Source organism: Astatotilapia calliptera, chromosome 1, assembly GCF_900246225.1.
Source record: "Astatotilapia calliptera chromosome 1, fAstCal1.2, whole genome shotgun sequence".
In the NCBI taxonomy this organism is placed as follows: domain Eukaryota; kingdom Metazoa; phylum Chordata; class Actinopteri; order Cichliformes; family Cichlidae; genus Astatotilapia; species Astatotilapia calliptera.
The window spans coordinates 30,449,948-30,467,048 of NC_039302.1; the positions used below are offsets into that span (position 1 = coordinate 30,449,948).

The following is a 17,101-nucleotide window of genomic DNA, read 5'->3' on the forward strand; positions in this document are numbered from 1 at the left end:
TAAAACGCGGGTCTTTTACAAGACACGCACACTAGATGTGAGTCACAATCCATCTGAAGTGATTCATTTTAAGCTTACACAAATGTAGTCTTTTATTTAGTCTGGAAATCTGTCAGTGTTAATAATTATAAGCAGAGCAAATTCAGGCCACAGACACTTATTTCCAAAATGTCAGATTGGACAGCCAATATCTGCTGCCAGAACAATGAATGCATTTTTTGACTAAAATGAGGCTTCTACAACGAGGTTATTATTTAAAATAATATTGCGATCCCAAAGATGGTTGCGGTTGTACCTGACATTTTCATGCCTCTTGACATAGAGGCTTTTGAAGTTGTTATCTTTGACGAGCCGTTGTTGCTCTTCTTTGTCTTTACAGTCTTGCAAGCGCTCCATTATTGCCAGTTTCATCTTCATGGAGATGTAGACTGGCAACACAGACTGCAGCAGGTTCTCCTGCAAATACAAACAGACACACACACACACACACACACACAATTAGTTACATAAGTGCAATTTAGGAGAGTCAGGAAATTAAGCTTATTTGACTGCTGCACTCAGTATACAGCCATGAGTGGTCAGGTCCTGTAGTGAACAAAGGTCTACCAGAAACAGAAAGGGTAGAACAGAAGACATCCACAAATATGATGACCAGAACACAGGAAGCAAAAGCTCCAATTAAAACATTTTTTTTCCTGTGACCATCTTTAATTCTGTCTGTAATCACATCATACTTTGAGTCCCAGTCTGTATCAGTCCTATTATTTCCTCAGCACTGTCCCCACACCTGTGAACCTTTACTTAGCATTCAGAGCAGGAGTGGTTTATATAGAGACCAGAATATTCACACTGGGTTAAAAATGGTGCAATGGCACCAAACACATACAAATCATGCTGCTATTGCATCTAGTCCATGATTAACATGAGACAGCAGAAGAAATATGTGTATAGCATGAGCCATAATACCCTGAGGCCTGAGAAATGTTCAAAGTTCGACTGCTTCATTAAGACACAAATCTGACTTCCAAAGAAATGATTAATCCCTTCTCACATCATATGAAGGGCGGCAGATTACATCATCTGACTACGCTGGCTGAGACGAGGCTTGTTATATTTTAATTCAACAAGTCACTGCAAAGTGCTTCAAATATATTTCCTTTAGTCAGCGAGGTAAACGTATCATTGGCATTTTAAAAATCCTTCAAAACACTAGAGCAAGAGTACTTAGTCTTTTTTGCTAATTGACTTAGGGGACAAACATTTGTAATTGTGATGACAATAATCATGAGATCTGAGTAAGATATTTGTACAGAAAGCATTAAAATGAAAAGTTGATGTGCAGTTCTTTGTGCATGAATAAATTAGTTGACCTATTTATACATTTTTATGCCATATACATAGGCATACTATTACAGTGATGGATGCTCATGTTAAACCTTTTTGCAACTGACAGCGAATCAGAAGAAATTTTACGAGAAAGGGGAGGAGCGCAAACAACTTCGTCATTGTATTGCTACAACACTGATTGTCTTCATAAGCTACAACAGGGGGTGCCCAATCCCAGTCCTCGAGAGCTACCATCCTGCAGCTTTTAGATGCATCCTTGTTCCCACACACCTGAATCAAATGAATGGCTTGTTATCAGGCCTTTGCCAAACATGATGGCATGCTGAAGAGGTAATCAAACCATTTGATTCAGCTGTGTTGGAGTAGGGATGCATCTAAAAGCTGCAGGATAGTAGCTCTCGAGGACCGGGATTGGGCAGCCCTGATCTACAATATTGCTCTATTTTGGGACCCTTTTATTTACTTCAGCTAATCAGGACCTGGCAAACCTCCACTCGCTTGGCACAGAGATACCACTACCACACTTCATGGCATGCAAGGTATGTTATATACCAGCTGATTTGTGTCTAAATTTAGTGCTTTAGTAGTTTACATGTGAGAAATGTCTCTGACTTTTTGGAAAAGCCAAGTGTGTTGTCACAAGACTTATTTCCCTGGAGGGTTTGTGGACACTCTCCAAGCTGTCAAAACATATCAAGGACCTGAGAGAATGAAAATTAATTTTGAGTCTCATTTTTTTTAGTCCAAATACTCACGCTTTTTCTTTTTTTTTTTTTTTCTTCAAATTGATTTAAAGGGAAATTAAGAAGTAAGAACACACACATCCATTTAAATGAGTGTAAACAGTAGACAACATACAGTTGTGTCTTCTTAATTACTCAAAAAGCTTACACATAAAGATTACGGTCACCCATTTACACAAACTCTCATGATAATTATACTTGTGCTGCTACACACAAATATATGGGAAGTTTTTTATTTGTTTGTTTGTTTCAGTATCTGGATTGCGGACACCTCGACATGTAGAAAGGAGAAGCCGGAGCAGTAACAACAGATCGTCTGATTAGTGGATCTCTGATGTACCTCCTGAGTCACTACCACTCCGAAGTAAAAACAAATAATCCACATGTAGTAATATTTAAACACAAACAATGTGGGAGAGATCATGAGGGTTAAGAACTCACCTAAGGCAAAGCATTTTATGTGTTAGTCCTTACAGATGCGCGTGTGTGTGTGTGTGTGTGTGCGCGCTCATGCTTCCTCCTCTCTGCAACAATATCACCTGCTTTTTAGTCACAATGGAAAATATTTATCAGAAGAAAAAAAAAAAAAAAAGAAAGAAAAACCTCTCATAAAGGGACCTTTGCACAGAGGACCGTATGTAAAGTGCTTCTGGAAATGTCATTCTTTATATAATGTGTACATGTGAATGAAAATGTATATGAACGATCCCTAGTATGATACTTATTTTAACATGTATAAACATTGTTATTAAACCAATTTTATTAATGTTGGTTTCACATGGGAGCATAAACAAACAGTTTGAATATCATTTAGATGTCCTTCACACCCTGCCAAGAAGCATTTCGGGGGAACATACTGGGCTTTTCCCAGTGGAATTGACACAGTGTGCGATTGTCATTGGTTCCTCTTTTTCTCTCGCTCCCTCCCTTCCCCTCTCCTCCCAGCCACAGTTCAAAACAAGAAGAGAAGGTTTGAATGTTAACGACTATATCATTCCTTTTTTTTCCTGCTAGGCAACACTGAAGCCTCCCTGTCAGCATGTTTTATGTCCTCTACTAAGCAACAGTCAAAACAAATGATAAAAGGGGGAAATTGTTGCAAAAAGGCTCCTGAAGTAGAAGAAGTCAGCACAGATGCGTGTAATTTAAAAGGCATCACAGGAAAATCTAATTTGAGAAGGATTTGGTAGTCCCATTGAAAACATTCATGGAAGAGTCAACGTAAGGGCAGCCAAAGGCAAAGCTCAGAAATTAAATGCAATAAAATAATAAGAGTACGGCAATAACGATTATGATGAGCTATTTTCATTTGTCTGTAATGTTTGTTTACATTCTGTGAGGGTTCAAAATATAGACAAAAACTGTGAAATCTCATGATAAAGCACCACGTTACCCAAGCCACTCTTTATCCAGTCATTGCACTGCAGACCTATTTGCAGAAACAAATTTTCATACAACACACATTAAAGCATGCATGCCACACAATGAAAGCCACTGTATTACCTGTTGTCTCTTTTCTATCTCGAGCTTCATCCGCATTCCCAGGGACCTCAGGGTGTCCTGGAAAGTCTGCCTCAGGGTTTTCTCCATTAGGACTTTATGAAAGGCTCCCACCACACTGCCGCACAGAAACACCACTAGGTTGGACAGGAGCTAGAGAAAGAGGCACAGCAGCAGATGTTAGAGCTCAAGTTGAAACACTTGCTATGCACGAACACACACACGCAGGCATGAATCTGAACCTCTGTGTGCCTGCTGGAACGGGACATTACAAATTAATGATACTCAAGTTCCTACGTCAATGGCTTTGGCTTTCTACTGGTCCATTTTTTTGTGTTTAACTTGGCCAGTAATAAACACAATATTTTGACACCATCACATCACACACTGAGATTCACATCTGTAAGTTTTCAGTGTTTTCTGAAGGATTCCTATGTTCTTGTAATTATGAACTGCAACTTGCCATTTTCCTACAAATTATATTGACCTGAAGTGCTGAACACATTCTTCACACTAAAGCAACAATCACAGACTGATTAACATCACAGAAGCAGTAAGAACTAGAATTACTAGAACAATTCGAATGGTTTTACCTGGTTGGCAAGGTAACTGGTCTCTGTGCTGTAAACTTTGAGGTGTATCGTGATGGCCAAAATGTGGGACAGAGAGGAAATGATGCTCAGCACTACAGCGTCCTTCATCTGGAATGGCAGCATTGTGTATACAGAGAAGATGATGAAGAGGAATAAAGGCACCTGGGAACATATAGGAAAGGACTGAGTCATTTCAAATCATTCCTAGTTTTTGGAACAATTACATCATCTGGTGTTTAGTCACAGATCCAAAGCTAAAAGACATTTCACAGCTAAGCTGTAGAAGATTTATGAGAAGAAAAAAAAATCCGTTTTACGCAACCAAACCAGCAACTTGGTGAGAATTAGAAAGTATAAATATTCATCATTTTTTTCTTCTAAATGGAACTATACTACATGCAGAAACAAAAAAAACAAAAGCTAATATTGAATGTCCATGATGTTCTTGATCTCACATAGCACTGCACAGTCCCTGCAACCACTAATGGAGATTCAAAATCAGTTATGCAAAGAATAACTCTCTAAACAAACACCAGTAAAGTCAACCTAGGCATAAGTTCACTTAAGATGGATGGAGGCAAAGTGAAAACCTGCCCTGTGGTCTGAAATTTACTTTTGGAAAGCATCAGTGACGCACACCGGTCTAAAGAGGACAGGGACCATATGGGTTGTTAACAGTACACAAGTAAGAGAGCACCATTAATGCACAACAATATAAAAGATGCCAGGAAAAGGTTGTTAAACTTATGACATTTTCAAGAAAAAGACTGTCAAAAAATTTCCATATATTTCTTAACAGCCTTGGTTTGTAGCAGAGAGTCAGATATAAAACCGATGCCTGCAGTCCAGGCCTGTTACCCACTGATAATGTTTGGGACATTACAAAACCCAGCAACAGAAGGGAGGGCTTCAGGTGTTGAGGAGCCGACCACCTCGATGAAAAAAATAAATAAAGGAGAAGGACAAATCCAACACAGTGGGAAACATACCTCGTCCCTGAAATTTAAAATAAGCGTAAGGTCCTGGGTTTGAATCCAATGTGTACTTCTGTGTAGGTGCCTCTGGGGGTTCTCTAAAACTACTCTGGCTTCCTTTCACAGTCGAAAGATAGTTAAAGTGGCAATTCTATATTGGTCGCAGGTAAAATGTAAGTCTGAATGGTGCCTGTGCTAAGCTGCAGCCCTCGATTGGACAAGCAGGAAAAAGTGGATAAGTGGAAAAATTGATTTTTAAATTTTTATTTCTACCATTCAGTGTATTGTGTTTGTAGTTTTTCTAGCAAATATATGGTTTTCAGGACTAAATGATTTAAGTATTTGTGTACATTTTACACAGCTTCCCAAGATTTTTGCCTCTGGAAAAGGCTTGCATTACTTCAGTTTAAACTCTGCTGTAAAGTGAAGTTACCTGGTCCCAAGGTAAGACAATAGGTCCACTGAAGATGAAGGTGTAGCCCAAGGTGAGGTGTGTTGCCCATACAATCAGGCCTAGCAGACGCCTCCATCGCTGTGCGAGTACGTCTGTACACACCAGCACAAACACAGCTAGGAACACACACAGGCTGGCGCTCACCACACTCACAAAGACATAATGTTTGTCGGCTCCCTATAACAGAAGCCAGGGAGAGAAAAATAAAAACACAATTTGTTAAACTCTTACAGGGTTGCTCAGTGTCTTTCAAGCCTGGTTGAAGATGATCAACACCTTATCCTCAACCAGGTTTCCAAGGTTTAAATTACAACATATTGTTTAGATAACATCTTGGAAGTTTGCTCAACTGAAGCAGAGGTTTTTCCACAGAGGACTGCTGTATAACATAAGTTATATCACAAGTATTTACAGTCAGATTTAACAAGAGACAGCTGCTAGTATTTAAACACATTATAAGGCAAGTTTCAGGTCAGTAGCTGTCAGTAGCTACATTTGTGCATGGGCCACAGGTGTATCAGTGGCAGAAGAACTATGTTAGCCATCTAGTATGAAGAAGCGCAACTAATAATAGCACTTCCTGCAATAACCACCTTTATTTCCCACAAGATGAAAAGCAAACATTATGGATTTTGCCAATAATGTGAAGTATTTGTAAATTTTGTGTGAAAAATCTATATTTTCACCTGCTTGCATGTACTGTAGAGTCTACTTATATACTTTTTAAAAAATATTTTAACGAGCAGCTCAATAATTTTTGTATTGTTGGTGAACTCGTACACTGCAGTTGAAGCTGAAGGTAAAAAAATAAAATAAAAAAATCAACATAAAATGCTCCTGAGAACAAAGGCCTATGTGAGATTACTGCGTGTTTTTATTCACAGTTGTCTCTGCTTCATGTGCTGTTGCCTCCAGGTCAACATCTTCCTAATTGAGTTACTGCACAGTGAGAAGCTGGCACAAAAGGGGGGGAAAAAAAGAATGCATTTGTGAAAAGAAGAGCGTTTTTGTGTGTGTGTTTGTGTATCAAAAGCGTAGGTAATTACATGCATGAGAACAGCAGTTCGTCGATGTGTGCACATGATGTGTGATTGCCTTGGCGTTAACTGGGAGAGAGAGTAGGTGTTGGAGGGAGGACACAAGAGAAAGTAAGGGGTTAAAAGAGCGCTCAGGAGTGAGACAGACGCACAAAGTCAGAGTCAATAGATCTCTGAGCGGAGAAGGCCATCTCTGCATTGTATGTTGATCTTTCTGGTTACCATGGCAGCACTGGAAAAGGCCAGATCTCAACTAAAGCATTTTCCGCTCCCCGTGTAGATGCGAGTCTTGACAAAACCTTTCTGACGGCAGCAAAAGCACAATTACTTCGTTTCAGCTGCGGAGAAATCCACGTGAGCAGATACGGCTTTAATGTTTAACATGTGGCACACCAAGGGGGGGGGGGGGGGGGGGGGGGGGGAATCACACAAAACTAGCCAGGGTGTTTAAAGTTCTGTGAGACTTTGCACTGATCATTCTGACTTTTATTTCTGTGATTCAGCATCATCACTGACATTCGAAAAAGGGGCGTTTTGCAGTAAGTTTAATAAAAATGAAAGCAACTATATGGAGACAGCAAAAGCAGGTTTCAAGGCCACAGTGAATGCATTTATAGGAGTTACATATTTAGGTCTAAGAGTGTTATTATACATGCTATAGCCATTGTATTTGGATAAAATTTAAAGAACCTTCCAGGCAATCAGGACCCGAGACAGGTGTTAGAAGACACACTTTTAATGCCAGTTTTCTCTAGTTTTTCCTTCATTTATCATCCAATATCCACGACTAAAGAAGAGTTACATAAGTCGAAAGTGACTGCCTGACATTGATGGCCACCCCCTAAGCGACACTGTGCCCCTCCTTTGCATTTAATAAGTGTTATACAAGCTCCAACCCAACATTTTCTCTTAACTCCTTTGTACCCCTGGCAACTGCATGCGCAGAAGAGAGGACAGAAAAAAAAGGAGTGTGTAATGGTATGCCAGGGGATTGCTGAAGGTGTGAATAGATTTTACATATTTTGAAATCCAAATGAGAAGCTACATGTTACCAACATGGACGTGCGAGCGTGAATGTGTGTAAAGTGGATACAAGAGTGATGGAACCAATGTTTGAGAGAGACATGAAAAAAAGGAGTGTGCCAAAAAGACTGCAGCAACACAATATAAGGAAGGTTAAAATGATTTTTCCAGCAGGAGAAAGTAATATAAGCTACGGTGACAGAAGCTGTAGCAGCTGCCTGCCATCATGCCAAAAATCAACAGCATGCCGCTGAACAGCAGAACTCAATGAATACATGTCTTTTCTTGTCACGGTAGGAAGCACAATTGCAGTCGCTGTGCTCTGACAGCTGCATTGTTTTAAACATTTTACTGCATGTCTTAGTTTTCTCTTGATTTGTTTTATTCTATTCAAATCTCCAACAAAGTTGATGCAAGTTTTAACTGCTGGGTAAAACAATTAACAGAGAGAACGTGCCTCAGAGGAAAAAAGGAACTAAACGCAAGTATTTCTGAGCCCTCTCTAGCCAACCTTGACCTCACATCTCTCTGTGGATAAACGAGACACTGAGACAACATACACTTCACGCTGTTTCCTGCACAAAAACATTATAACCTTATATAATCTTGAAACTGAAATTTGCATTCCCCATATTCATGCCTACTTCAGATACATCCTCCTTCACATCAAAACAGTTACACAATCACTCACTCATTCACACTCCTCTACATCTGTACCCACAGTGCTTTATTCAAGCAGCTATCAAAATAGAGGAGTGTTGTTTTTTTCTCCCACATTTTCACTGGTGACCTAAGGTTTCAAACTGAACATCCAGCCACATCCTGCTTCATAACACAGCACGCTACTGCTGCTGTCCTAATGTGCCAAATCTCTCCCCCAAACACCAATCGACTAACTAAAACTTATCATCGTTAAAGCAGGATGTGACAGGTCTGTAGGTCTTTAAAATAACTCTCAAAGAAACATAAATGATGTTTCATCGTTGGTGCACGTCAATACTTGCAACAGCAATTTGTGTCACCTAGCAATAAAAACTAACAGTGATGCAAAAAGCAGGAAAACTGCAGGTGTGTTTGTATGTTGGCTCAGCAGGTTCTTTCCTTGACTAAATAATAAACATCTTCTAAGACGTGCCTTAAAACAACACTTGAACCAAGCTGAATCTAGAGCATCTTAATTATTAACTGCATACTGTCTTGGATGAGTGATTTCTTTAATTTGCTTTTCTAACATATTTTCATCAATTAAAAGGAAAATGCCAGGTAGAAAAACTGAGTTTATGACTACAAGAGCTGCTGTTTATGTGTAGCATCTTGGTGCCATTGTCATAAGAAACCATGCTGTGAAAGTCAGGTTGTGCATTTTGCATTTTTTTTTTTTCAATTTAATTGTTATACAACAGTTTATGGAGGCTACCAATTTTCAGAAATTCAGTTATTCCTTACACTCACTGCATTATTCCTAGATAGGCAAATCAGTAAGGCTGATTTAAAAAACAACAACAATCTGAGTTCCAGTAAGTTTATAGCATATTTGGTGATTTAATCTAATCTAGTCAAGCTACTTTGCAAGAATTACTTGAACTGGAACTTGCACTGGATTCCACTTTCTTGATTCCTACTGTGCCACACCGGAAACACTTTGCACACAAAATGCACCACGTGTGGCTGAAAACCTGCATGCTGGATTCAGCTGTTGGGTAAAATCTTGGCAAAGGAGCCAATTTTCATGACTCAACAGTGCAACCTAGCAATCATATTTTGGAGGATTTAAATTATAATGTCAAGTACAATTAATAAAACCCAGGTGCCCATATCTTAGTATATGAAAAACTGACTTAAGACATTTTAATACCAATTAATACCTTTTATGCAGTTGAAGCCCAAAGATTAGTCACATGAAGGAATTCAAAAGAACTATTGATCATTTCCAATGACTCCCCTCCTCTGCCTCAGAGGTCATGAATATAATCACTGTATTGTTAAAAATCACAGACTGGGATTCATATTTAAAAGGTATAATGCTTTCCAGTGTTTGCAGTCAGTGTAACTTTTAAACAAATGTGTATGTTAAAACTCACCAATCGGAGGGCAAAGAACAGAATAAGGAGAATTACACAGCAGAGCATGGAGAGGCCCAGCAGGAGTACCAGCGGCTGATACTGGCTGATGCAGGAGTATTTGCGGTAGAGTGCCTCATTTCTGAGCTCCTGGTCATTCAACAGGTACTTTCCCTTGGCTGGCATGGCTAACACTTTTTACAGAGGCATAGCAGGTGTTAACAAGGACTCCAGAGGGTAGGAGCATCTGTCTCCACAACTTATTTTTGTGTGTGCAGGTTAGAAGTTTGTTTAAAAAAATGTTCAGAGTTATAGATCTGCTAGTGGCACCTTCCTAGCTGATGAAACTTCTGTCTTTCCGGCGAGGCATCTTGATTGTTGTTGCTTCTCACACTTTCGTTGTGGTTCTCTCTGATAGATTTCTTCTCAGTCTCTCTTCCTCTTGGCCTCTCTTGCCCCCCTTGCTAGTCCTTTTGTGGCTTCTATCCTCTGTCTGGTGTTGGCAGGCAGACCCGCTTCATCCTTTGCCAGCTACTGTGCTGCTCCCTTCAGTGAGTAATAAGCCCGGGAACGACAGACACAGAGGAGGAGGGGAACAGAGTTTAAGAAAGGGGAGGAGAGAAGTTTGGAAGAAGAGCGGGAGGGAAACAGGAGCCGATGACGGAGCAACAAAGGTCAGTCGTGATCCCACCAGGATTTAGGATTTAACTCAGCACAGAGGTCGGGAACTCCAGTCCTGCAAGGCACCTGAAGGATGGAAGAAGGCAAGACAAAGGAAAGAGAAAAAAGAAAATGATAAAGATTTTCAAAATCACACACACAAAATCACAAAACGAACACAGGTTTCATATAAAACATGGCAAAAAAATTAAGGCTCAATTGATTTTAAGGGCTTTTTCATATGCTTTACACTACACACAAGGGAACAAATAGTCAGGCACTTTATGGGCTCATAAAGAGATATCCAAATCAGTCACAGAGCACAGGTTTACTCACACCTGAACTCTCATACTTGTGTAAAATCTATGCATAAAAAACCCTGTCTGCTATGTGCAGGATCCTGGCTCTCTTCTGATCAACTTTCTGTTAGATCTGAATCAAAGATCCAGATGGTTTTAAATATTTTTCATTTTTCATTCTAGGAGAAATTAACCTTTGACAACTGGGACAGTCGCTGTGTGACAGGTGGGGAGGCTCCAACTCCACTGGGACCCAGAACTGGATAAGCCAAAAATTATGGACGGATGGCTGAATGGATTCTAAGGGAAGGTTCGATATTATTTCTTTTCTTCAAGTAAGCAACGTTTGGTCTCTGTTTTTTTATTTTTTGCAAAACACTGCTTTTAGCTTCTCAGAGCTCATAAGTGTCGGGTTTATTAATTTTTTTTTCTCAATTTTTTATAATTGCATTATTCTGGATACGAACCAAACGTCCTCACGTGTCACTCTGACCTCTTCCCAAAACATTTTCTACTCTGCCAAATGCAGCATGTCTAGCATATTTTTATTTTAACAACTTCTTGTGGAGGTCTACTACATGAATTGTTGAGCTGCTTTTACAACACCTAAAATAACGTTTTCAATACGGATCAAATTTACGCCTGATCTCTTTAGAATTTGTGATTACACCAGTGTTTCTAAGTTTTACAGGAAGCAGCCATATGGATGACCACAGTGGTCACATTAACTGAATAATACAAGCTTCTGAGCTCCTGTACAGTTATGCAAATTATTTCTCTCGCATGCCTGCTCAACAAACAAACTAAAGAGCCAGACAGCTACAGCTCAGCTTCCAGTAACAAAAGCAGACAAAGCACAAATTTATGCTTCCTATAACTGTCCGCATGTAAACCAGAACATGGCCTAAATACCTGCTCTACTTTTGAAGAAAACATTTGAGCTGAGGTCCTCACAACCATATGCTAAAAACCAAAGAGAGCAACTGACCATCGTTTTGACAAAATTTAACATAATACTTCTAAAAGCTGACATTTGAAATTAAATTCCTCAAAAAATAATACAAAAAAAAAAAATCAAAAAAATGAAATAAAATACAAAGGGGAGAATTTGCACGTTGTTGTCCATTTCTAAGCAACAGAACGAGAAGGTGCTGTCCTGAAGCTCAATAGAAGCAGTTTGAACTTCACACCACTGTTAATAGAAACCTCATTTCCTCCACTTGCTTATATCATTGCCCCAGTGTGCAGTGTGTGGAAGACACCACTTCATACTTGTCTCTCGCATAGCAACTGAAGCGGATGCCATGTGCCATAAAAAGAGCTGAGGGAAGAGTAAGGCAGAGAGAAAAAAAAAAAAGACAGGACACCTATAACACTGCGTGTAGGTGAAGAGTCAGCCGCAATCCTTCAGCGTTGTAGTAATAAAATGCACTGCCACAATAAGTACTGTGAGAACTGGTCCAATGGAAGTTTACAGCCACTTTGAACTCTCCCTTTCACCCCTGCTGCTGGACACAACATCTTCTAGCTGGCTCTCCCCAGCCTCAAATAACACTCAGCCGACACTGAGGGCGGTAAAAGCAACAGGGTGAGCAGGGAGGTAAAATAAAGTGCATAGTGGGGGCTCAAGACCTCCAATTGCATCAGTAGGAACCAGCTGGCCTGCAAGAAGGGAACCCTGAGTAGATGTTTAGTGGCTGTTGACCCTGTAGGATTAATTTACTCCACATAACCACTAAATACCATGTCTAGACCTTAAACACGGGAACAACTGTAAGCACATCCTATAAACATAAATGTCTATAAATGGGGAATGAGCATGTCAGTTATATATACCTTTATGATCACATGCATGGAAACTTGACATGCGTGGGTAAAAACACTGAACCGATGGTGCAAAACATCAAATAAACTTGTGATAACACCTGATGAAAAGATAGGGAATTCAAGAGGAGTGCAATTTAGCGCATTATGAGATAATTTAACACATGAAGCAGTTTAAAGTGAAGTGAAACAGTCCAGACAGTGTGTCTACGAGGGAACAAGGGAGCTATTATACCTACACTAGATCTCAAGGACACTACCTATCAATGGACTCGCAGTCCTTCTATTTGCCATCTGGCAATATATCTTCCTATATAACAAACTATACAGTGAAGTGAAAAAAAAATAACATTCAGCAGTTTTTCTTTTTAAACTGTACTAAAGACACAGGAAAGTAGACCTGTTTTTGGCTTATCCATAAGATTTGTTCATGGGACTGGTGGAGTGAGAAGAGATGTTCGTGTTGGCTTCCTGGACTAAGCTGTAAAAGAAGCCATAATTGTCTAGTAAAAGTATAATTTGTGGGGAAAGAGGCTTTTTAAAACTTATTTTTAGATTTACCAATAGAGGAGATTAGAAGGAATTTAGTTTAAACCTGTTAAGAGATGATTTTATTGGCTCTTAGAATTTAAGTGGAAAATCTAAACACAAGCAGAGAAAAGCCTGAAGTGCAAATGGAGAACAAAGCCAATAAGCTCCATTTTCCCCCCTCAATGACCGCACACAAGGAAAGAAATTTAAAAAACAAAAACAAAACTTCAATCACTGATGAAAGGATGACCCATTGTCTTATGTATTTAATGGGTTTGTCTAGTCTGTAGGTAACCAATCCACACTGCAAAGACTCTCATTGACCACATGTCAAAGCTCTAGGGCCTGACTCTTACACTGCTTTTTATACTTCAACTCTAAAGTAACCATAGCAAAAAAGCAGAACCATCAAACCTGTGGCTGCTCTGTGGCATGGAGCTGGGACAACACACAGGGCTGTATGCCTCAATAGAGCGGAGTCTCTCAGCAAGTAGGATTGAAACTGCTGCACTGACTGCCAGGCCTTTCACTATAAAAGCCTGGCAAATGAAAGGATCACATAGCACCCTTGTAAATTGGCGTCACTGAATCCTCGAACAGCAGCCATACAAAACCAACCAACGTCACTGTGTGCTTGCTTCTGAGCAGTAGGAAGTATAGGTCCTGGAGTCAAGGAAAAGGGAGGGTGAGATGACTGGGAGCTCTCAAAACGGATAGTTCCAGAAGAAAAGACAATGACTATGACAAGTGTGGTAACCATCATATGTGTATGTGACTAAAATGAAAAAGTTACACTAACATACACCTGCCTTTGCAAAAAAATAAATAAAAACCCTTAAACTTGATTCTCATTTTCATTTTCTGGATTTGTAAGGCAAATCCAGAGGATGGCACAAGGCAATGAGCAAAGATTATGTTGATGTGTCACACATAAAACTGACTGCTTATGCATGATTCCAGGCTAACATCCAGGTAGCTCTCGAATGATTGAGGAAGTTCCAGCAGACCTCTGTATTAACAGCCTGAGGACATATTCACAGAGCACAGTCCAATGAATGTAAAGAATATAAGCCACTACAGGTGATCTGTCATGTTCTCATATTTAATGAGTGATTCATTTACAAAACAGACGACAAACAAACTGAGATGCTTAAGAACAATAAGTGATATTTAGTAATACCTGTCAGCTGTCCCACATTCTGAGTCTACTGTTATTATTTATCATGCTGACGACCCTTCACCTGTACAGTTTTAAATTACTATTGCTTAGTTACAAAATCTTAATGACTTGTCCGGATCTAAAATACAAAAAAATAAAAAAATCACTACTGTCTTAGCTCTGCATCACCAAACCAGGGACAGGAAAGCTAGCTGGGGCTGCGAGACCACTTGTTTGACATCCTTTCTCCATATTGACTCACGGATACTTTTCGTATGTTGTGTACCAGCAGTCTGTTAAGCAGCAGAATGACATCTTCAGCCTCTCGGGAAACAAAGCAGGAGTAAGTATCTGCTGGGTAGCCAAAAACACCAGGAGCCTAACAGGAAGCAACTAGAGGTGTCCTGTCAAGCGACTAGATACAGTGCAGCGCCTGGATTTTTAGACCTTGACACAATCTGTTTTGGCTCTGTGCTTTAGCCCATTAAATTCTTACTTTCAGAGTCTGACTGAAAGGGCGTGAATTCTTCATTGATGATTTCAAATTGTATGCTTGAGCGCTGCCCAGAAATGGTCAATCTATTCTATTTATGCTAAGTAATCACCTCATTGGAAATAAGCCAATGTTATCTGATCTAGTTGAATCATCACCAAGCATAAGCCCATTCGAATCCTTTTTATGGAGAGCAAACAGGCAGGCCTCATTCCAAAAGAAAACTACTCTGCTTTTATGGTCGCCTTTGTGTTGGTATTCAATAAGCTTGGACAAAAAAGGGACAAAGAGTGACCTCCGTTAAAGACAGACAACCGCATTTTTCAACCCATGCTCTACAGAGTCAGGGTTAAAGGTGATGTGGGTAAAGGGCATATCAACCCGAGGCACCTGACAGAGCTCGCTTAGTATTACCAAGAATTTAAGTCACACATATCTAAACATGACCCTCTAATTTGCAAATCTCAATGCTGCACTTTACTTTTGTACACTTCTGCACAAAAATTTACTAAAAGCAAATTTATATATTTAGGAACTATCGCTGATTTCATTTTCAGCCATATATATACACACACATACACACACACACACACACAATGCTCCTTATGGGGACCTGATATGTTTAATATGCTGCTGAGAATATAGCCCAGAAGAAGCGGATAGTATAGCTTTTATTTTGGAAAGATCCATTTCTCTGTAATAAACTCTCTTTTCCAAAGATGAGTGATTTCTCGATCAGATAGATTTTTTTAAAAATTATTTTGTTGTTTCAGCAACATTAAATTTAAAAACTGTACTTCTGAGTTAAAATATATATTTATAATTTTAATAAATGACAAATTAAAAAGGCATGAACATTTTTTTGTATCGAAAAAAGTATCGAACCGTGGCACCAAAGTATCGAACCGAACCGTGAATTTTGTGTATCGTTGCACCAGATAGAGAGATAGATAAATCTACTCTGTCAGTTAATATAAATGATTGCTCTGTCTGTAGCTAGAAATCTAATGTAAACTGTGCCTGAATCCTGAATTTAAACCAGATGTTACCAAACCTAAACAGAGAGTAACAGTGTGTAGTAACATGAAGTGCTTGAATGTCCTGAATGACTTGCTCCGAGCGCCATAATCAAGGCATAATCAATTATGATTAATACTATCATATTTCAGTCAGTACATGGAACAAGGTTTATCCCAGTCAGGACAGGGGTAGGTTAGGGGTGGGCTACCTTTGTAATTGTGGAGGACATTGCCTGTACACCTTTACATAAACTGATGACTTATGTATGTACAGAAATGCAACCAGCATATTAGATTAGGTTTTGTCCTTTTCCATATCTCCAACTCTCCTCCCAGTACTGTCTACTGGTATTAAATTAACCATGTTGACCAGAGGGAGCTGCTGACCCTTAACAATATTAGCAGGATGCTATTTCAGCAATGATTTAAGCTTTAAATGCTGTTGCTGATAATAAATACAGGAAGTGCAAGCGAAAACACCACGTGCTCGGAAGCTGGCTGCTGCTGCTCGACTGTTTCACATTTGCTTCCACAAACTGAGCCCAAGTCACCAATTTTTCTGCTTGACACAAAGAGCACTCCAACGAGGAGCTTATTGATTTAAAGAAGCATAGAATTTACATCTAAACATATCAACCATCGTCCAAATCCAATCCTGGGAAAGCACTGATTGAATTTGTCTAAGCCATTTCCTTCTCATATGCATTATGGATTGGGAAAACACCTGTAGACCCAACGAAAGGGAGAAATCTTTAGAAAACTTCACAGCTCTTCATATTTAATAAAAAATATCTACCTATCTGAACTATACATGTTGTGAGGCTGTTTGTTGATTACAAATGTTACTGTAGCCATTTGACCCCGTTCAATATTTGTACTTGTGCTTTCAACATATATAAGATTGATGACGCACAATGTGAGATGACCTTTGTGGAAGGTTTTGTTTCCCAAAAACATGTAATTTGTAGAGAAAGTTTAGTAAGAAAGAGTGGAAAGAATGCTATACGGTGAGAGAGACCATTGTTTCCAGCTGGTATAGCCAGCCACATCCCCATGTCACGTTTCATAACCAGACAGGCTCCATCCTGTAAATCTGTAGCAGAAGGAACCCTCTGTATGCACCAGCCCATTTCCCCACCACCACCGCTGCCGCCACCAATAAGAAAACCATAATTATCCCTTAGTACGCCAGCCAGCTTACTACCGGCATTACCACTCAAAGAGAAATCTCAACATCTGCATCTAGCAGAGAGGAGAGCTGTTTACACAGCGAAACAAAACCTACCGTGGATATCATGCAGAGCTACTCCAACAGAAATGGGAGACAGCTTCAGATCAACACGGTGATGGTAATTTTCCAGGCTACCATAAAGCTCTGTCTGCTG

The 17,101-nt window shown here is 39.6% G+C and overlaps 1 protein-coding gene and 1 long non-coding RNA gene across 4 annotated transcripts in view; one reads left to right on the forward strand and one right to left on the reverse strand.

Moving 5' to 3' along the window:
* Positions 1–17,101, reverse strand: part of adcy7 (adenylate cyclase 7) — a 61,680-nt gene that overhangs the window by 22,328 nt on the left and 22,251 nt on the right. For all 3 annotated transcript variants that reach the window (XM_026173890.1, XM_026173910.1, XM_026173901.1), the window contains exons 2-6: positions 9,753–10,478; positions 5,591–5,788; positions 4,184–4,345; positions 3,594–3,743; positions 296–456 (exon numbers count right to left, since the gene is read on the reverse strand). In XM_026173890.1, the coding sequence (XP_026029675.1) occupies positions 296–456; positions 3,594–3,743; positions 4,184–4,345; positions 5,591–5,788; positions 9,753–9,917 (836 nt within the window). In that variant the 5' untranslated portion in view covers positions 9,918–10,478. The remainder of the gene's footprint in view (positions 1–295; positions 457–3,593; positions 3,744–4,183; positions 4,346–5,590; positions 5,789–9,752; positions 10,479–17,101) is intronic.
* Positions 1,727–2,856, forward strand: LOC113025777 (uncharacterized). Its single transcript, XR_003272834.1, has 2 exons — positions 1,727–1,886; positions 2,344–2,856. It is a non-coding gene; the product is annotated as an uncharacterized LOC113025777 (long non-coding RNA).